General features: G+C 58.2%; 1 protein-coding gene across 1 annotated transcript; it reads left to right on the top strand.

Moving 5' to 3' along the window:
- Positions 1-4,884: 4,884 nt before the first annotated feature.
- On the top strand, positions 4,885-17,945 carry SNTA1 (syntrophin alpha 1; the record flags this gene model as incomplete). The annotated part of the gene is made up of 8 exons (XM_083873226.1): positions 4,885-5,149; positions 7,418-7,603; positions 14,539-14,737; positions 14,823-15,030; positions 15,099-15,229; positions 16,241-16,437; positions 16,520-16,707; positions 16,979-17,945. 8 exons carry the CDS (start codon positions 4,885-4,887, stop codon positions 17,069-17,071), a joined length of 1,467 nt encoding a protein of 488 aa, XP_083729352.1. The 3' UTR covers positions 17,072-17,945.
- Positions 17,946-21,592: the final 3,647 nt, after the last annotated feature.

The raw sequence follows: 21,592 nt of genomic DNA, 5'->3' as shown, positions 1-21,592 counted from the left end.
ATCTGATTGACACCCCTGCTACTGATACCACTTGGTCTTAGAGCATCAGAGGGCCAAAGCTGCAGGAGGTAGTGACTGGGCTTTAATGTGCAACAACTTTTGCCTTTCCAAAATTATTTTAGCTCTGGGTGCTGCTTTTTTCCATCCAGTCACTTGTTCCTTGATTAAATGATCCTGCCCTGATAACATATGAACAGCCATGCAGTGGCATAAGCATTTTCCCACTGTGAAAGCCCAGCTGACTGTGGTTATCTTACAGGGATCCGTAAGGGAAGAGCCTGCATGGGATGGAAGAAACTTTGTAGGGTCTAATTATGTCCCAAAGCAGATAGAAACACTCAAAAGGATTTGGACATTCCAGTGATTCCAAAGTCAGATACACTCTTTTGCTGTGTTTCCTGCATGATGAAGGATGAATCCATCTGTTAAGTACATATGACATATCTAAATCTGTTAATATCAAGACTAAAATCTACCTCGATAATAAAAGCTATTTCCCTTCCATCCCTTGCAGGGTTTCACGAGTCTCAGTCCTGCAGGGCAGGGTTGGTGTCATCCCCTTCCATCAGTTCCTGGGAACACTGAGCAGAGCAGCCCTTCCCTGGTGCTGAGGGCTAAAGATTATCAGGGCATCCAGCAGCCTGGGATGCTGCTTGGATCCCCATAGTTTGGGAATGTTGTCCCAGGCACTGAACTTGAGCTCTTCAAGTCTTTTCTTTCTTCAGAAGGGATTAATTCAATTAACACAAGTAACAAAACAGCTCACAGCATTCTATAAATAGACTGGTGGGCTCTGACACAGCTCCTGGCTATGCCAAGAAATGGGACTAATAATAGCTGCTTAACGACAGGGTTCAGGGGGCTGGAGAGAATAGGCAGAGAAAATGCCAGGAGGGCTTAAACCTGCCATGAAAATCAGCTGGGGAAGTGTGGAATCCCAGAATCCCAGAATGGTCTGGATTGGAAGGAACCTTAAAGTTCAGCTCATCCCATGGGCAGGGACACCTTCCACTGTCCCAGGCTGCTCCAAGCCCCATTCAATCTGGCCTGGGACACTTCCAGGGATCCAGGGGCAGCCACAGCTTCTCTGGGCACCCTGTGCCAGGGGCTCAGTGCTCTGCAGTATCCCAACAGCCACAGAGGAAGCTCTGCTGGAGGGGATGGCTCAGAGTGGGGGGCACGGAGCCCATCACTGCCACACTGCAGGGTCCTGCTCCTGGGGACCGTTTGGAGGATGATGGAGCCAAGAGATGCTTTTTCCAGCTAAAAAGCAGCAATTTCCCTCAGGGCCGAGGTCAGGGCCCTGGCAGCATCCCAACTCCTGCACCTCAGCCTCCTGCACTCCCCAGCCCCTTTCCCCTCCCACTGCTCCTGCTGCCAGGAGAAATTCCCAGCTGGGCTTTTGTCACCGACGCACGCGTGTTTCTGCGGGAAGTTTCTATTTCTGTGAATAGCAATTTTTCAAGCAGCTCCTCCCCCGCCTGCTCGCTTTCACAGGAGCCCTGACGAACGCCGCTGGCATGCCTGGAAGCTGCGGCTCCCTCCTGCTGCCAGCCCCGGCCGGAGCCTCCGCCCGCCCGGCCCAGCGCCGGCCCTACAGCTCTGCGGGACGGGACTTGTGCTCATGGTGCCTTGTGAGGGTCAAATCGAGCCGGGACCACTCCGTGCGCGGGGCTCCCGGTGCTCACCGTGCGCCCTGAGAAGGGAAAGGGCTAAAAAGAAGTGGGGAAGCCTGGGGGAGCCAAGCCTGAGGGAAAACCCCAAAACAGCACCACCTCTGCTTGGCCGGGCACTGAGACCTCCAAGAACATCCTGGCATGGCCCAATTTCTCAGGCCACAGCTCTTGCCAGGCCCAGCCGTGCAGAGGGGACAGCAAATGATTTCTGTCTTTGATTAAACCTGGAGCCAAGCCCCCAGTACTTCACCAGTCTGTCAGCCCTATTTGTCCCCTCCTGATGGGCCCCCTGCTCAGGGTGAGCCTCCCAGTTTGGGACCAGGGTCTTAAGGGCACTTCGGATTCCCTGTTTCCATTAGAAGACACTGCTGCAGTATTTGCCTGGGGTCTCTATCCCAGATAAGTTGTTATAGGAATATTAATTGCTGAAGCAGGGGGTCCCACAGCTAGGCAATAGTGGTGCCTGTGGGATGTGCTCTCTGCTTGGGGTCACTGAGCATCAGCCTCGCTGCACTCGCCAGGTGAGGCTGTTTCCCCAAAGGAGGTGAAGTCAGAGTGCTGTGACCTGGATCCAAGGACCATGGTGCTTTCTCCATCCCAGCAGCAGGACAGGGAAAGGCACTGGAACCATCTGGATGGCTTCCATGCATCCAGGCCATGCTTATCAGCATCCAAGCCTCGGGGCACAGAGCTGAGAAATGAAAAGGAACAACCCAAACGGTGCCGTTCTGCTGCACTGAGAGCAGTGTTTAGTGATCCCACTGCTGGCTCAGATGGGAATGGGCCCTTAGAGGCTGGAATTATCAAAAGCAGCTCTTGGGAATGAAAAAAAAGCTGGACAAATTGCTGATTGCAGCTGCCTGGCTGGAAAATAGAGTGAGTGCTCCTGGGGCATGTGGCACAGAGGGAATGAGCTCTGTGTCCACTTAAGGACCAAATCCCCCTTTGCTGTTCCCAAAGAGAGAGGCACTGGCAGCCAGAGTGGGGCTGTACAGGGAACGGGATCAGAGGGGGATGTCCTTGGGGTGGTGTAGAAGTGCTTGCTGCAGTGAGCAGCACCGTACTGCAAATGCAAACTGTCACTTAAACCTCGGACATTTTAGCAAAGAGAAAATCAGGAACATGTAAAGCGTCTATTTTGTAAAGAAATAACCTTCAGGGTTTCCTCTGCTGCAACCTCAAGAAATTCCACAGCTGCTACTGCGTGGGAGGGAGCCCGGGGAGCATTTTTCTGCCCTGCATGAGGCTGATGCTCACGGCTGGCTGCAGCCCCTGGCTGTGCTGAGCAGGACATGCTGCAGCCCCCCTGCCTCAGGTGCCCAGAGCCACTTTCCATCCCCTTCCCAGCCAGCCATAAATGTTACAGAATTCTTATAAATCCTTGTGCTTTCCAGAGGGGCTTAGACCTCAGTAGTCCTGTCCCAGAGGCTCCTGGAGCTGCTTGAAGCACTCGGCAAGGGGCAGAGGAGATGTGCCAAGAGTGATTTGCTACTCCTGGAGGTATTTTCTACTCCTAATTAATGCAGTAAAAATGAGTGCCTGCCAAGGAAGTAAAAATATTCTCGTTTTCAAGATCCAGGGCTAGTAAGGAAAAAGCAATGCAGACTCTTCTGAACGCCTGCAGACACCGTCTCCCCCTGTCCGGCTCCTGTTGAACACCCATTGGGACTGTGGGGAGGTTCCTGCCCTGGCTGTGCCTGCTGGGATGAGCCAGAGCTCAGTGCCCAGCTCCCACTGCTCCTCCTGTGACAGCTCAGCACAGGGACACCCAGAATGTCTGAGGCCAAGCCTGGGACAAGCAACAGAGTACTGGGGGCCTGGGTCCCTTCCCATGCTGGTCCCAGGATGGAGTGGGAGCACTGGGAAGCAGCAGGTCCTCCTGGTGCCCTGTGTCAGGGTGGACAAGGAGCACTGGGGAGCTGTGTCCCTGCTGGTGCTCCATCCTAGGATGGAGAGGGGAGAACCGGGCTCTTCCAGAGTCCCATCCCAGGATGGAGCGGTGGGGCCCTGGTGTCCTGGGCTCTCCCCATGTTCCATCCAGGCCAGAGCCATGTCTCTCCTGTTGCCCCATCCCAGGCTGGAATGGCGAGAGCTCAGGAGCACTGGGCCCTCCAGGTGCCTGTCCTAGGATACACTGGGGAGCCGTGGCCCATCCCAGGATGGACAGGAGAGCTGTGTCTCTCGCGGGCAGGCACCGGAGAGCACCGTGTCCCTCTGGTGCCCCTCCATCCAGGCTGGAGAAGGGGGAACTGGGGAGCATCGTGTCCTCCCGGTGCCTGTCCCAGGATGGAGTGGGGAGCACCAGGGACTCGTGCTTTTCCCTGTGCCCCATTCCATGATGGGGAGCACCGTGGAGCCGTGTCCCTTCCCGGTGTCTCATCCAGGGTTGGTGCCTTGCATCCGGTGCCCCGTCCCGGGAGGGAATGGGCTGGGGCCGTGGTCCCGGTGTCTCCCAGGGCTCCGTCCCGATCCGGCGGGGCGGTACGGGGCGCTGAGAAGCTGCGCCGGGTGTGGAGAGGTGGTGCGGGGCAGTGGGAGGAGCGGTGCGGAGCGGTGAGGGACAGGCGGTGCGAGGCGGCGAGGGGCGGTGCGGAGCGGTGCGGGACGCTGAGGGGTGGTGCAGGGCAGTGTGGGACAGGGCAGTGTGGGACAGGCGGTGGAGGGCGGTGAGGGGCGGTGTGGGACAGGCAGTGTGGGACGGGTGCTGAGGGGCGGCGCGGTGTGGAACAGGAGGTGCGGGGCGGTGTGGAACAGGCGGTGAGGGACGGGCTGTGTGGGACAGGAGGTGCGGGGCGCTGAGGGGCGCTGAGGGGCGGCGCGGTGTGGGACAGGCGGTGTAAGACGGGCGGTGCGGGGCGGTGCGGGGCGGTGTGGGACAGGCGGTGAGGGGCGGTGAGGGGCGGTGTGGGACAGGCAGGGCGCTGAGGGGCGGTGAGGGGCGGCGTGGGACAGGCGGTGAGGGGCGGTGCGGGGCGGTGTGGGACAGGCAGGGCGCTGAGGGGCGGTGCGGGGCGGTGTGGGACAGGCAGGGCGCTGAGGGGCGGTGAGGGGCGGTGTGGGACAGGCAGGGCGCTGAGGGGCGGTGCGGGGCGGTGTGGGACAGGCAGGGCGCTGAGGGGCGGTGTGGGACAGGCAGGGCGCTGAGGGGCGGTGAGGGGCGGACGGTGAGGGGCGGCGCGGGGCCGTGTGGGACGCGGAGCGCGCGAAGATGGCGGCGGGCAGGCGCGCCCCGCGCACCGGGCTGCTGGAGCTGCGCGGCCCCGGCGGGCAGTGGCTCCGCGTCCTGCTCACCCTGGCCGAGGACGTGCTGGGGGTCAGCCCGGCAGACGGCCCCGGGCCCGGCCCCGAGGCCCCGGCGGCGCAGCTGAACGGCGGCGAGCCGGGCTCCGCCGCGCCCGAGGCGCTCGCCAACATCAGGCGCACCGTGCGCGTCGTCAAGCAGGACGTGGGGGGGCTCGGCATCAGCATCAAAGGTGAGGCCGGGCCCGGGGGGTCCCGGGGCGGCGGGGGGAGAGGGGCTCCGGGCCCGGGACCTGTTGCTGCTGCCGTCCCGCGGCTCGCTCGGAGCGAACCCCGCGGGGAGCGGGGCTGGGGTCGGGGTCCTCACATCCCCCAGCCCCAGCTCAGGGCGGGGAGGGGACACGTGGCAGTGACGGGACCCGGACCATTCCCAGCTTACGGAAAGAGCGATGATTTGGAGTGACCGGCCAGTGCCTGCCCGCCGTGCCCCGGCCGGGGTGAGGGACCTCAGGGTTTGTGGGCCGGAGAGGGCTCCCATGCCCCCCGCACCCACGGGCAGAGCGCTGTCTCACGGGCCAGGTGGGGTGCAGGGGGACACCCCGTTACACGAAAGTTGCCCTTTTGCAGCCAAAGGGAGGGCTGGGCCGGCGTGTCCTTGTCCCACCGTCTTCCTGAGTTGGGAAATGCCCCTTTAAAACTGTCAGCCAAACGAAGGGAGCGATGTAAAGGCCCTGGAGATGTGCCGGCGCTGGGTGGGTGTTAAAGCAGCGCACTCGGGCGGTGATGTGTGCTCCCGGGAAGCGGGGCAGCGGGAAGCCTCCCTGTTTAGTGTCTGTTTTCCCTCCCGAGCTGTCCCGCTCCTTGGTGACTCGCTGAACTTCAGGCTGGAAACTTCTTAGGGCAGGGGTGGTGTTCCTGCCTTTCTGCCTGCCTTTGGTTTTCACGCAGCTCCGAGCGTGTTGGAATCTGTGACAGCAGGATGGAAAGGGCAGCGGGGAGACAGGGACAGGGCTGTCACGGAGCGCGGCTGTGAAAGGCAGCGGGCTCGGCAGCCCCGGGGGCACTGACAGGGCAGCTCTCGCCTCCTGACGTGGCTTCTCCTCCCAGCTCAGAGGGGGTATAGCCGCAGCCTCCGGCTCTCTCTGGAAGTGGGGAGGTTTTGCAGTGTGGATGTGTGGGTGCTGGAACTGGATCGACACTGCTGGCCCTGTCTGCAGGGCGCCCCAGCCTGCCAGCCCTTTTTTTGGGAAGCACAAAACCCCCTTTCGTAACCACCCCTTGGCTGCCAAATTATTGCTTGCCGTGTGGCTTTCCTAGGAAAGGAGAAACTTCCCTTGGTTCAGTGACGTATTTGGAAAAGAAGAAGTTGCCATCAAAACTGGACAGTGGAAGCTGTTGTGAAGGGTGGGGCAACCTTGGCAGGGCAGGACATCACTCCTCAGCGGGTGCTGGCACGTCACTGTTCGTGTGCCAGCCGTGTTTCACGGAGGGACACTGGGTGTCACCCGGGGGTGAATGTCCTGCCGCGGGACGTGGCTTGGGGCTGGCAGCAGAGCGGGGAACCGAGCGAGAGCCGGGCTGGCGGAGGTTCTGAGCCCTGGCAGGGCTCTCGGCGCTGGCAGCCGGGCGAGGAGCCGCTGCCGCAGGGACGGAGCAGCCCCCGCCGGGGCCTCTGACAGCTGATAACCGGAGCCCTCGCAGGGCTTGGCAGGCGGCTGAGCGAGGAAATGCCTGTGGCACTGGCCAGGAGCAGCCCGGGGCGGGCAGTGACAGCGGGCTGGCCTCAGCATCTCCCTCTGGGATGAGGATCATCTCTGGGAGACTCCTCGGGACAGGCTGTCCCGGGGCGCAGGGCACTTCGGGCACTGCTGATCCCTGGCCGCCACGGGCAGGCTGCTGCATCCCTGAGCCATGGCACGGAGGCAGCTCGGATCTCCCTGCGGGTTCAAAAGTCAACGTGCAAATTGATCTCCTGAAGCCGCCGGGAGTTTGAATAGCATTCCTTTAGTTGGGATAGAGATGAGCAGCCGGTAAATAGGGCTGCTGTGTGGACAGGAACACACAGCCAGATTGGTTCATCTCTCCCTGGCTCCGTGGCCTCTCCAAAAACATTTAGCTGTCTTATCTGTTGAGATCATTAAGTCCTCAGAGCCAGGATAGTTGCTCAGCTCACATGATTAATAATGCAAATAAAGATACGCTTTCCTGCCAAAACCGATGGGGAGATGGCCAGGTTACATGTTCGCTCTGTGAATAATCTGTGACCAGTCTGAGTGGTTTTGGAGCTGTAAAGTCTCACGGTACTTTGGCTGCTGTGGTTGGTACAGGTGTCCTGTGGGTATCTGGGGGAGTGGGCAGTGGGCTGACCTGGCACAGTGCACTGAGTGCCAGCAGAAAGGCTCAGCCTTGCTGGGACCATCTGGTACCAGAGCATCCCCCTCCCGCCCACTCCTGCGAGCATTCCTGCAGCCACAACCGCTCCCTGTCTCTTGTGTTTCAAGGTGGCCGAGAGAATAAAATGCCCATCTTGATCTCCAAGATCTTTAAGGGGCTGGCGGCGGATCAGACTGAGGCGCTCTACGTGGGGGACGCCATCCTCGCCGTCAACGGCACCGACCTGTCCGAGGCCACGCACGATGAGGCTGTGCAGGCCCTCAAGAAGACGGGCAAGGAAGTGATCCTGGAAGGTAGGAGACAAGGATGTGAGGGGGGCAGAAGGGTCCTCCTCTGCTGGGATGGCATAGGGAGGACATATCATCTGCAGCTGCATTTGCATACTCTTTCAAATGGAAAACAACATATGCAGAGTAATTTGCCTGCTCATCCGGAGAGCTGGAGGTAACTGCAGGGATCTCCCTGTCTCCTTCCGGAGAGGGAGGGATGCGTGTGCCAGTGCTCCATGCCCAGAGGCACTGTCTCCCTGCTGTGGGACCTCGGGCAGGCAGCAGTGGGAGGTGTGGGAAAAGTTTCTGGGATATGGGATTCTTTCATTGCACAGCATCACCCCCACGTCTGCAGTTCCTGGGGCAAGAGAAAATATTTTCTGCTTTTCCCATGGTTTTAATTTAAACCCACATTCCTGGCTGCTGTAGGTTTATGCCAATGGGGAGAGGGTGCACTGGCCCCCCACTCCTGCTGAGCACCTTGGGGTTTGCTGGGTGGGTTTTGGGCTGGTGGGGGTTGAGGCAGGGCCTGCTCAGGAACTACCCATCCAGAGGATGCTGCCTGCCCAGGGGATCCCTGGAAGCTAAGGCTACAAACCTCCCAGGGATGCAGCCTTTGCCACCCTGGAGCAGGCTGTTCCCTGGGAACAAGCTCCCCCTTGGAAACAGGCAGATGATCCCTGGTGTCTCCCAGCCCTGAGGGGAGCCCTTCTCAGGGACTGTGTGAGGGTTGATGGGATGGGACCATGAGAGTCCTGAGGGAGAGACCCCATTCTTCTCTGGTTACCCTTCACATCACATCTGTCCATGTTTGCCCACCCTCTGCCAGCCTGGCCAGGCTGGGATGAGCATCCCAGATCTGTCCCTCAGGAAAGGAGCCTTCCCCTCCCTTCACTTCCAACCACTCCCTGAGGTCACCTGGTTTAACGGGGGGGGGTCTTGGCACTAGAGACCTTTCCCAGGTGCCAGAGGGAGGTTTGGTTTGAGGACAGTGCTCCGGGCTATCCCTGGACAAAGCAGTTCTGTGTGCTGTGCTGCCAGCAACCACTGTGGCTTCAGCTTTCCTGTGCCTTCCTCAGATTGTCTCAGCTCCAGATTTTCATTTTTAGCTTCGCTCAGCCCTTTCTGCTGTGGGTTCCTCCTCTCCTGGGAGCCTCAGGACCACGGTTCAGCTGGAGGAATGTGCTGCTCTGCACAGCTGCTGGGAGCAGATAGGGTTGTTGGTGGGGTGGTTTTGTTGTTTTTTTTTCTGACCAAAGAGAAATACAAGAGCTTCTTTCTTTGTGAGTCTGCAAAATTCCTGCCTGGAGCCGTTGCTCTCAGACCACCCTCCCTCTGTTATTTTCTGTTCATCCTTTGGCGTGGGTTTCCTTTCTGCCAGAGCTCCTGCCAGAGGTGGAGAGGAGCTGCCCTTTCTGGAGAGAGCAATTTCTCTCCCTGGACCCTTCCCTCTCCTCCATCCCCTGGGATCCAGCCCCGGCCCCCCCCCGCAGGAGGCAGCTGCAGGCAGGGCCTTTGCTGTAGCTTGCTGAGCTCAGGTATGACCTACTGGGCTTCTTAATTAATTTAAACTCCCAGCAGGTCCCCTTGGGAGGAGACTGGGGCTGTGCTGGCTTCCACTACAGCAGTCTGGAGCTCTGGTATGAGTTTGTATCTGATGTTGCTGGGGTCCAGCCAGAGCAGGGAAGGAATATCTGCTTCTCATCTGCTCACTGATGTCACAGATAAATGTGATGCCTCTCCATCCCCTCCCTGTTTTTGGGTTTGCTGGCACAGTGCAGCTCTGCCATGGGGGTGGTGGGGCTGGCACTGTGCCATGGTCAGGCTGTCACTGCCCTGTGGAGGTGCTGGCCCTGCCTTGTGGCTCTCCAGGAGCTGGCTGGTCAAACACCCTGCCCCAGGGAGAGGTGGCAGGGGGTGGCCTTAAAGTGTCTGAAGGGTGTTAAACTGGGGGGGATCCCTGTTGCTTTCTCCTGCTTGGAGAAGGCAGAGCTTAAAAAAGAGCACCTTAACATTGCTTAGACACTTTCTGGTCCCTGCATGGTGCCAGGTGTGGCTCCAGCTTTCCTTATGGTGCTCTGAGTGCTAAACCAGAGTGTTTGGCACAGCCAGTGTTGGTTCATTCCTTGCTGCTCCTGGCTGCAGTCATTCCTGGAATTTGGAATTTTTAGGGTGGTTTGCAGGTGGCATTGCAGCAGGTAACAAAACTGGGAGAGCTGGCACCTCCTCATAGGGCAGTGAGCTGGGCTGAGCCTCTCCAGAGTGGCAGAGCTGGGGGTGATATGTTTTAATGTGAATTTCAGCAGTGGCTCCACGTGCAGATTTCACCCTGGGCTGCTCAGCTTGGCCTCAGGCTCCTGGGTGTCATTGCTGCCCAGGCGTGAGGACATGCAGATACCTCTCCCTGTGTCCTGCCAAGATTTTTTTTGGATGTGCCAAGCTACTCTCTTGGTATTTGCAGGAGGAATTGGACTGTATTTATATTACATTGTTATTTCGGGGAAAGTTGCTCTCACTTGCCTTATTTTCCCCTTGTTTTTTTTCCTTATTTTCATTGCTTGGAATCCAGAGACTCTCCGTGGCAGGGGGAAAGCTGATAAACATCCTTCCAGCTTCCCTGGGAAGGGTTCTGGGGACAGGAATGGTTTTCCTGGTGAGGCCCCTGTGCTGGATTGTCATGGGGGGAAAATGGGGAGGAGGAGTTGGGGTAGCTGTGGGCATCTCACATCCATGAATTATTTGCCATAGGGGTGCTCCTGGGGCTGTTGCTGCTCTTTAGGATTTGCTTGGCCAAGTAATTGCATGGAAGTTTGAAATTCAGAAAAATGGGTGCTGGGAGAGAGTGGGGCTGGGGATTCTCTGGAGTGCTGCTTGCCATAACTGTGGGAAGGAAGGCTTTGGGTCTGCCCCGGGGATGATGCCAAGAGGAGATGGGGCACATCTGCCACCTCCACACCTCGCTGCTCTGAAGCTTTGCTTTCCCTAGGGAGTTTCCTGGGTTTATTTCTCCTCCCTGGAAACACAGAGGGCTGTCCCATGATCTGCCTGCTGACAGTGCAGCTCACAGGAATGTTTAGCAGAGAGCTGGGGCATGGAATGTGGCACTGAGTGCTGGGACGGGATCCTGGGGCAGGAGGGACAGCAGTGGTGCCTCACCCTGCAGCATCCCATGGCAATTTCCTCCTGGGGTGGAAGGACTTGGGCTGAGGCAGCTGGGACAGGAGCTGCTGTTGTGTTCCTGCCTGGAGCCAGGGGCAGGGCCTGGGTGGGGTGCTGGGGACTGTGTTGACCGTTTTGGAAGCACATCAGGGTTGGAGCTGGCAGGTCCTTTCAGGGTGTCTCTTTCGGATGTGTGTTTGCTCAGCCCCCAGTTTAACATGCCAATTTGTGTCATTAATCCTGAGGCAGGGAGGGACCAGCCAGAGGTGGAATTAGCATCTCTGTAGGGCCAGCACTCGATCTCCAGGAGCTCTCTGGAAGATTTCCTGATGTGGTGGCCTTGCTGAGCTGTGTAAATGCTGCTGGGAAGATTTTGGCAAGAGAAACAGCAGCACCATCCTACTCCTGACCAGAAATGGAGTCTGGAACCTCTTCTTCGAATCCACACTGTGATGTGCAGGTTGGAGCAGAGTGTGCTGGTGACCCAAGGAATGGGAGGGTGTTCTTGAACCTGCTCTGGGTGTCCATGTCTGTTTTCCTGTCTGGAGGAAGCATTGTGGCTCCTCAGTGAAGCTCTGCAGGTCAGGCTTGGCTCTGAGCAGTGCTGAGCCATGGGGATGTGTGGGGCAGGTTGTGCTGACTCAGGATCCAGGGTGCCAGGAGTGGTTGGGTTGTGATTGTCCATGTGAGTGATGGAGAGGGAGAATTTCTATCCAAGTAAAACCAAGGAATTTTGATGGTTCTGCCCCTTTCTGGCATGCTGGGGAGAAAAAAAAAAAAAACAACCCACAAACAGTTGCAACACAGAGGCAGATCCAGGGCCTTTGGTTAAACATGTCCCTGGTGCAGCTCTCCAGGGTTCAGGAGACATGGGATGCTCCAGTGACTGGGAACCCCTGGTCCCTTGCAGAGACACTGTCCTGGCATGGGATGGGTGGCCGCACACCCAGAGACTTCTGCTGTTCCCCAGTTAGTGCAAAGCCCTGAGCAGTTAAAGGTCCTATTTGTCCCCTGTCCTCTGTTCTGGGGAGGATCAGTGGGACGGGCTCTTTCCCTGGAGAGCCCATGTGGCTTTGGAGGCCATGTGGATCAGCCCAGCAGGCACGGAGGGCTGTGTGCCTGCTGCAGGTGGCTTTAAGCCAACAGTATCCAGGCAGCATTGCTGCCCAGTGGTTTTTGGAGGGTGCAGGCTGCCAGGGAGCAGGCAGGAGCCCCAGCTCTGCAAGGTGCTAATTAGAAAAAAAAGTTAGAGAATTACAGTTACCACTAGCAGAGGTGATGTGTGATAGGGTCTGAGTTGTCTGCTTTAATGATATGGAGGTAATTAATCAATTCATTACCAATTGCAGTGAAGGGACTGGCAGAAGTGTAAGTTAACCCACTGCGAAGCCAGTGCTGGGGTCACTGGAGGGGACAGCAGCTCCCAGGGGATGGTGACATGGCCTTGGCCGGGGAGCACCGCAGCTCCCCATGCTGGCTCTGGACCCCCCGTGCTTCCCGACCAGCCTGAAACGCTCCTTAAAGCCGCGTACCCGGGACACACACGCCGCCTGTTGCCTCACTCTCCGTGCCCTTTCCCGGAGTGGGCACCGCTCCTGTGCTCTGCGGCTCCCTCGGGACGTGACCCCGCCACCGCCCAGCTAATGCCGGTGACGTCCCCGCGTGCCCGGGGAGCCAGGGGCTGGCGCAGGGACACCGCTCGGGTTTCAGCGGCTCAATGGCATCTTTCTGAACTCCAATTAGTTCCCAGGCACCGGGATAATGGCAGGTCCCCGCTGCCAAGATGAATGGCTCGGATGCCTGCGGGAACGTGGCTATTTTTGTAGCGGGAGGCGCAGGGCACGAGGCCGGTGTCCCCCCGCCGCCGCCTTGGCCCCGGGGCCGCCGCGGGGTGACCCGGCCCACGTGGCACAGCCCAGTGCCCATTTATAGCCGTGTCCCGCAGAGCACCGCGGGGCTCGGCTCCCGCAGCTCCTGCTGGGCTGTCAGCATTTGGGGTTTTAGGGAGCTCACTGGGACAGGAATGAAAGGGGAGAGCACAGAATAGGCTGAGTTGGAAGGGACCCACGAGGATGATCCTGTCCAACCCCTGGTCCTGCACAGACACCCCAACAATCCCACTCTGTGCATCCCTAAGAGCCTTGTTCAAACACTCCTGGAGCTCTGGCAGCCTTGGGGCAGTCACCTCCGGGGAAGATGGGTGGTGGTGGCCAGGGGAAGTTTGGGAGTGGGTGGCTCTACGTGCAGACTCAATTGTGGTGGGAAAAGGGCTCCTTTCTGGCAGCACACCAGGCTGCTGTGGCCTGGCTGCAGCGATGGAGCTGGGCCCATCCAGCCACCTACAAGTGTTGGTTGTATAGCCGAGCTCGTGTCCCCCATCCTGCCACTCACTCTGCTGGCTTGGACCTGGAGTGGAACAGCCAGGATGGCTGGGGACGTGGCTGCAGGCATGTGTGTGTCTTGTGGTGTTTTCCTAAGGGCCTCCAAAGGGAAACCCTTCCCTGGAGTCAGTAGCTGGTCCCTCACTGCCCCAGAGCACGACCAGGACTGGCATCCTGCCTGCTCAGCCAGAGTTTTTCAGCCAGCATTGCCAAACTCATTTTCAGGATGTGGCTGTGGGGCCCCATCAATTTGTGGTGCCTTTCATCTCCTCCTTCCCCCAAACCTCTGGAGCCAGCTGCTATCCCAGCGTGGCTCTGAGGCCTCTGGCTCTGGAGCCAGGCTGAGGGGGACTGATTTCTTGTCCCTGGTTTGAGGCTCACAGGGCAGGGCTGTGCAAGAGGAGAGCACGCTCTCCAAGGCTTTTCCTGGGGCCAAGCCAGGGTATTTGAGGGCTGTTCCTCAGCTGGCAGCAGGACTGGCTGTACCAGCACAGTTTGGACTGTGTAATTTTGGCCTGGGACTCTTTCCCATTCCCCACCCCTGGCTATGTGTGCTGCCCCAGGGAACTGCTCAGGCCTGGCTCTGTGAACTGATCTGGATTAAAAGGAAGGAAAAAGGGGGAAAAGGCCATTTTTATCGCTCTTGCAGAGCTCCCCAGGCTGGGATGGTGGGGCTGAGGTACTGGGAGGGTTCACAGTGTTATGTTAGGGTGGGCAGGCCCTGGCACAGGGTGCCCAGAGAAGCTGTGGCTGCCCCTGGATCCCTGCAAGTGTCCAAGGCCAGGTTAGATGGAGCTTGGAGTAACCTGGGACAGTAGAAGGTGTCCCTGCCCATGGCAGGGGCTGGATTGAGATGGGCTTTAAGGTTCCTTCCGACCCAGACAATTCTGTGATTCTGTGATAAGCAAAGATCTTATGTTCCTAAAGCAATTGCTCTTATCACTGAGGGCACAGCCTCCCATAATTGTCTCTACCAGCAGGACCTTTACCATTCCTGGGGTTAGTGTACAAACCCTCAATCCTCCCCAGAGCCACAGAGTGCTCCATCCCCCTGCCCCATGCAGGAAACCCCACTGACATCTGCACAGATCTTCCCCTTATCCTCTACAGGCTCTGGCATGAATGTGCCAGCATGAAGGTCCTTTAATGCTGCTTGAATTCCCCAATAAATGGAATGAAGGGGTTGGAATGGGATGATCTTTAAGGTCCCTTCCAACCCAAACCGTTCGGTGATTCTATGTCACTCCCTGTGTGACCTCACCCTCCAGTGCCACCCCTGCACCTGCAGCAGCCAGGGGTGGCAGCTCTGGGGAGCTAATGGAGGGTCACCAGGTGATGCAGACGGAGCGCAGGGCTTTCAGCAGGGTAGGATGAGGCTGGCCTGTGCCATGTCCTCAGCGGGTGCTGCCTCTCTTCCAGTAAAGTACATGAAGGAGATCTCGCCCTACTTCAAGAACTCCTCGGCGGGGGCGACGGTCAGCTGGGACCCGTCTCCTGCTGCCCAGCAGAAGCGATCATCCCCGCTGCTGCCCCCTCGGGAGCTCCGGGAGAGCCGGAGCGTCCCTCTGAAGATGTGCTACGTGTCCCGCAAGTGCCTCCCCACCGACCCGGAGCACAGGTCAGCGTGTGGCGCCGGGGGTGGCCCCGCGGTGCCCCGGGGAGCCGGGGGCGGGCAGGGACTCATGGGGGCCGTGTCCCTGCAGGTACCTGGAGGTGTGCTCGGCAGACGGGCGCGTTGCCCTCTTCCTGCGGGCGAAGGACGAGGCCACGGCGCAGTCGTGGCTCGGCGCCATCCAGGCCAACGCGGCCGCGCTGCTGCCGCGGGTGAAGGAGGAGTTGCGGGCACAGCTGGCCGGGGCTGGCACGGTGGCCGGACGGGACGTCAAGCACGTGGGCTGGCTGACGGAGCAGGTAGCCCCCGGTCCCTCGCCACCTCGTGTCACCGTGCTGCCCGGGGCCCTGACCCAGTCCCTTTGCAGCTCCCTAGCGCCGGCACCAGGAACCTGCTGGCCGTGCTCACAGAGAAGGAGCTGCTGCTGTACGGGAGCCTCCCACAGAGCCGGGACGCCCTGGGCAAGCCCACACACAGCTACCCCCTCATCGCCACCAGGTAGGGGCCACCTGCTCAGTGCCTTCCTGCCCCGCCCAAGGATAGGGTGGTGGCAGTCCCTGGGGGCAGTGGGAGGGTCTGCGAGTCAGGGCAGAACCCAGGGCTGGTGTCAGACCCCCAGAACAGTGACAGTGACCAGGGATGGTGTCAGGGGCGGAGGGTCAGGACAGAACTCCAGGGCGGTGGCAGGGGCTGGTGATGGTCGAGTCCAGGGGTGGTGGCAGAGCAGTGGGGATGGTGACAGTGTCCAAGGGTTGTCGGCACAGTCTCGGGCATAGTGCGGGGGCTTAGGGCGCGGTGACAGTGTCCCGGGGAGGGGTGGTGACAGGGCAGTGCGCACAGCGGCGCTGAGTCGCGGGGATGGGCCGGGGGTTTGGGCGGGTGTTGAGGGAGGGATTCGGGGCGGGGTTCGGGCAGGGCTGGGGCGGGGCTTCAGCGTGTGGGGCGTGGCCTCGGGCGTGGTCTCGGGCGTGGTCTCGGGGCGGGGTTTGGGCGGGGGCGGGTCCGGCGCGGGCGCTGCGGGGCCTCATTCGCGGGGCTGCAGCGCCCCCTGGCGGCCCCGCCGTGCCTCCACCGCGGAGCGCAGCGGGATGAGGCAACGGGGCCGTGCGGGCTGCGGGGATGCGGGGCTGGGCTGGGGCTGTGCTGGGACTGTGCTAGAGCTCTGCGGGATGTGGGGCAATGCTGCGGCTCTGCCGGAGCCGTGCAGGAGGCGGGGCTGTGCGGGATACGGGGCAGTGCTGAGGCTGTGTGGGATGCGGGATGCAGGGTGCGGAGAAGTGCTGGGGCTGTGCGGGATGCAGGATGCAGGGCTGTGCTGGGGCTGTGCAGCGGAGCTTGAGCTGTGTGAGGAGCGCTGCTGAGGTGCGGTGCTGATGGGCAGTGCGCGGTGCTGGGATGTTGCGGTGCAGGGGTGCAGCACTGGGGTGGTGCAGGGTGCGGTGCAGGGACGGTGCCGCGGCGGGGCCGGGGCCGTGCGGGGCGCGGTGCTGAACGCCGGCCGTGCCGCAGGCTGGTGCACTCGGGGCCGGCCAAGGGCTCGGCGCTGTACGAGGCCGAACGCTCCTTCGCGCTGCGCGCCGGCGGCCGCCTGGGTGTGCAGACCCATCTCTTCAGCCTGGAGAGCCCCCGAGAGCTCACCCTGTGGACGCGCCTGCTGGTTGACGGCACCCACGGCGCCGCCGAGCTGGCCCAGGAGGTCTCGGCAGGTCAGCGGGGGCCAGGAGGGCCTGGGGAAGCTGGGGGGGCAGCGGGACCGCCGGCTCACTCCTGTCCCGTCCCTGTCCTCAGCCTGCACGTGGAAGGGGCAGGACTGCACTCTGACCGTCCACATCGACAAGGGCTTCACCATCTCCACCAGTGAGCCCGGGCTCAGCAGGACCATCCTGCTCCAGCAGCCCTTCGAGAAGCTGCAGATGTCCTCGGATGACGGCACCAAGATGCTCTACCTGGATTTTGGTGGGCCGGAGGGAGAGATTGTGAGTTGGCTTTGCCTTCAGCATCCCCACCCGCACTCCTGGGGGCAGAGGGGGAGCAGAGCACCTACTCTGCTCACTGCACCCATCCTGCCTGGCACGGGGGTGACACATGGCCCTGTCTGCCCGCCCCAGCCAGGGTGCACAGCCCTTCCCAGGGCCCCAGTAAAGCTGTGGTGGGTTTGGGGAGCTCTGGGTGGTCCCTGGCTGGAAGCTGGCTGCTACAGGAACAGCTCTCCCCATTGCAAACATACCTCCTTTCCTTTTTTTGCAGCAATTGGACCTTCACTCCTGCCCCAAGACCATTGTCTTCATCATCCACTCCTTCCTGTCGGCCAAGGTGACCCGGCTGGGGCTGCTGGCGTGACGAGGGAGCCCAGCACTGGCCGGAGCAGCCTAAGCCCTGGCCCATCTATGCACCTCCCTCCTGGCCAAACCCAGCCCCGAGCCATCCCAGGGAGACTGCAGCCCCTGTGGTGTCACCCTCACCAAGGAGAAGCACCATCAGCCAGGAGAAACCCCTCTGGGGTGTTTGGGACAGCAGTGGGGTTAAACCCCTCTTGGATGGCAGCACCAGGACTTCTCTGGTGCCTCCTTCCTGTCCTTCCTCGGTGGCTGGAGAAGCCTGTTGGGAGCCCACGAGTGGACATGTGGCCATCACCCCAAGTGCCTTGAGAGATGATATTTTCTGTGCAAAGAACCCATTTGTATCCATGTTTTATATTTATATTGCCCACTTCCAAACACTGATGTGGCAGCTTTCTGCACCTGGTTTGGACCCCTTGGAGAGTCCCCAGGCCCTGCAGCACGAGGACCTGTGTCTGTTTTCCTGACAGGCAACCCAAGGGTTGGAGGCCAAACCAGCTCTAAAGTGCTTAAGGGACAGGAACTGCAAGGTCAGCTGTATTTGCCAAATGTTTCCATATTGTATGGAATGATAGGAACCACTTTTCTCTGTTGGAGTTGGATGGTTCGTTTGGTTTTGTGCACTCTGGGGTCACTTTATTTCTCGGTTTGGGGGGGAGGGTTGTCAGGTGGCTGCTGCGGAATGACTTCTTTTATGAACCAAAAGATTCTGCATGAAAATGCCTTTTTGGGGGGGTTAAATAAACTTTGCATTGAAGATCACAACCAGCAGGAGCCAAGATCTCTCTCCTGGTTTCACTTGGAGAAGTTGAAAATCAGTTTGTGGGTGGTGCCTGAGCTGAGCCTTGGGGTGTTTTCCACCAGGAGAAAGAAGGGATTTGCCTGGAGGCTACTGTGAGCTGGTGGTGCTGGGGACACTGTGAGGGCTTCAGGTGGGGACAGAAAGTCCTAGAGGTGCCCAACACTGCTGGGGGTGGCGGAGAGGGCCAAGCCGATACCAGCACCAGATTTGGTGATATCAGATGGGTTTGGATTCCCTGCACTTCAGGATGCTCAGAGGAGGGTGGGTATCATTTCCAAACTCAAGAAAGTTGTGTTTTGGTTTTTATATTTTTTCCAGTAAAAGCAAATCCCTGGCTGAGCAGCAGCAGAGGCTTGGAAAGTTGTCGGGACAACAGGAAAGGGCTTCATTTGCATCACTGCAGTGCCAAGTTCTGGGTTAACCTCCTTTTGGACTGGCCTGTCTATGGAGGCACCTGCAGTCTCCCAGGAAAGCCATTAGCCAGGGACAAAACACTAAGGCCACAGGCAGAGGAACAACAACTGATCAGCAGCAAAATAATACCAGAGAAGCTGTGGCTGCCCCATCCCTGGAAGTGTCTGAGGCAAGGTTGGATGGGGCTTGGAGCAGCCTGGGATAGTGGAAAGTGTCCCTGCCCATGGTAGGGGGTGGAATGAGCTGGGCTTTAATGTCCCTTTCCAACCCAGACTTCTCTGATTCTGTGGTTTTTAATGATGTCAGGTATTCTGCTGCCCTGTGAAGGGAGAGCCTTGAGGGAGGTACTGGGGTGACACACGTGCTTTTGCCATGTGCTGAACTGGTCCCCAGGACAGGGATCCTGATGCTGTGGCAGCCTTGGGGTGCAGGGGGAGAAATTGCAAAAAGAGGAAGGAAAGCCATAGAAATTGTGACAAGGGCAGTGAGGTATGTGTGATGTGGGCAGGGAGGAACTGTAGAACCACACGTTTGGGTTGAAAGGGACCTTACAGCTCATCTCATTCCATGGGCAGGGACACCTTCCATTGTCCCAGGCTGCTCCAAGCCCTGCCCAACCTGGCCTTGGGCACTGCCAGGGATCCAGGGGCAGCCACAGCTTCTCTGGGCATCCTGTGCCAGGGCCTCCCACCCTTCCAGGGGAGAAGCAGCACAGTAAGGGTTTATTTGGTGTAAGAAGTTGTTCCTATGTGGTACATCAGCACTCAGCTGCACAGCTCCTGGCAGGACAGGGTGGTGGAGAGGAAGGGGATGTCCCATTCCTCCCAGCACAGCCCCATGGCTAGCAGGAGGAATCTTTTATGATGAACAAGCCCTTACTTTTTATTGCACATAACTGTCAGATTTCCAGGAGACCTTGCAAAATGGATTTGCAAAAGAAAAAAAAGAGATCCCATCCGCCCCCATTCCTAACTGTTAAATCAATACAACAAGTAATTTAGAAACAGATGGTGTATTTTTCTATGATCAAAAGCATGTCAGTACAAGGAAACACATTATTACTGCAATTTACCTTCCTCCTCTTGCCCTGCAGCCATTACTCTTTGGGGTTCATTGCAATAGAAGAGGGAATCACTCCCAATCCAGAGCAGATTTCCTATTAATCTTATGGACCACAAACTGCTTTGACTTTCCCAGCACTGCTGCTCTGTGCCTGAGCTGGGGAGGAAATAGCTCAGTTTGGAGTTGGATATTTCTTTTCTTGGCTTTTTTTGTGTTTGGTGATAGTATGTGGATTTTTTTTCCCCTTCTACCTTTTATGGTGGTTTCTCAGCCTCTTCACCCTTCTGGCACGATCTGTCACTTAACAGGATCCTTTCCCCAGGGATTCTCCTGGAAAAGGGCCTGTGAATAAGATGATTCCCTCCTAAAATGAGGGTCTGGAGCACCAGGAGGGGCTGAGGGAGCTGGGGGGGCTCAGCCTGGAGCAAAGGATGCTCAGGTAGCTGGAGATTCCCCCCAAAGCCCAGCAGGCATTTGGATTCCTGGGAAGATGTTTGGGGAGGTGCTGTGAGCTCCCTGGGGACCCTGGCTATTTTCCAGGCTGGTACCATAAAATCAAGGCTAGTGCTCCTCACAGACCCCAGAGCTTTGGAGGAAAAACCATTGCAATTATTCCCTAACACTCCTGTTTTCCTAAAATTTCTAGTGCTCATTGATGTAAATGTCCTAAAATATTCAGACATCTGGAATCACTGAATTTCTCTGCCCAGGGGAGATTTTGGGGTTGGCAGCAGGGACTGGATCCCAGTGCAGGATGGCATCTGTATGGAGTGATGAACATTCCTGCTTGGGACCACCACCCTGTTGCCTGGAGAGGAGTAGAAGCTCCTTGGGGTTTTATTCTGCCAGGCAGATGGACTAATATTTTTAAAAGCAGCTTTAAAATAAATATAATGAACTCTGCTTTCAGAGCTGGAATGATGGGAATGGGCTCAGGTTAAAGCAGGTTTCCTCAGCTTAGTGACTTTGAGGCAGCTGGAGTTTTATTTGGTCACCACAACTGGAACAGCTCAGGGCAAGGGGAATTCAAAGGAGTGTGAGTGGTGGAAAGAAGGAAGGGAGGAGGGAAAATATCCTTGTTCTGCTCTACATGGAGCTCTTGGGGTTGGGCAGAGCAGGGCCAAAATGGGGAATGGAAGTGGAGGCACAGAGTCTTTGGGCATCAAAGCCCAAGCCAGGCATGGAGAGGTGGGTGATCAGTGGGGGTGACAGCAGCTCAGTTCTGGTGCAGTCCCTTCCCCTTTGGGACAAAATCCAGCCAGGCCATGGCCAGGTGAACGCTGTTCTTCCACAGGGAAGCCCAGCACTGGGCATCCCCAGCAGCAGCGTCACGAGCAGGAATTCTCCCCAGAAATGCCTTTTCCAGGTTGTAAGACCTGAAAACCAGCCCTGACTGAAGGAGCTGGAGAGGGAAGAGAGAGATGCAGCAGGAAGAGTGATTAGGTTGTCCCCAGGTGTTTGCTCACCCCGGGCAGAACACAGTTTCCCTCCCGACACCGCTTGTACTTCCATTAGTCAGCTCTGACCTTTCCGTGCCATAATCAAACAAGACAACCCAACACTTAAATCTGAGTGTTTAGTGCTGACATTTACAATTGGTTCTCGACTTGGGGAGACCAAATGAAAATTTCCTGGCAGACAGCTTGCTGCAGGGCAAGGGAATAAAATCATTCCTCTGCTGGTATGCCAGCCCCCTTTGGCTGCCCAGTGCAGTGGGTGGTGTTTGGGCTAGAACAGTGTCCTTGAAAAGTCAATACTCACCTGGAGTTTGTGTGATCCCACCCACATTGCCCTGTCAGGGCACGAGGAAACTGGATTTGGCATTTGATGGATGTAAACAGGAGAGATCTTCCCCGGGAGGGAGCCCTGGGGGCGTGGGGAGGCTGTGTTAAATGTTAGGGATCCGAGGCTGTAATGAGGCTGTTTTCTCTCATTCAGCCTCAGCTGAATCCTTGCCTGGAAAGTGAGCACTTGGTGCATCCCATAGCATATCCCATGGCACATTCCTCAGTGCATCCTGTGGAACATCCCTGGCTCCACAAGTGCCCCATGGTGGCAGTTTGGCTGTGCCATCCTCCTGCACATCCCTGGACAGTGATGGGCTTTTCCAGACCTTTCTCCAGGGGAACCACGCCTAATGTTTGCCTGGTGAGGATAAAAGCCTATGGGACATCGGGGTGTTCTGAGAGTCCCCAGGTCCTACATCCATCCTCCTTGTCCTCATGCAGTGCTTTCTCCCATGGG

The sequence above is a fragment of the Zosterops lateralis genome (assembly GCF_965231275.1).
Source record: "Zosterops lateralis genome assembly, chromosome: 16".
Taxonomy (NCBI): domain Eukaryota; kingdom Metazoa; phylum Chordata; class Aves; order Passeriformes; family Zosteropidae; genus Zosterops; species Zosterops lateralis.
This window is presented reverse-complemented; position numbering and strand designations above follow the sequence as displayed.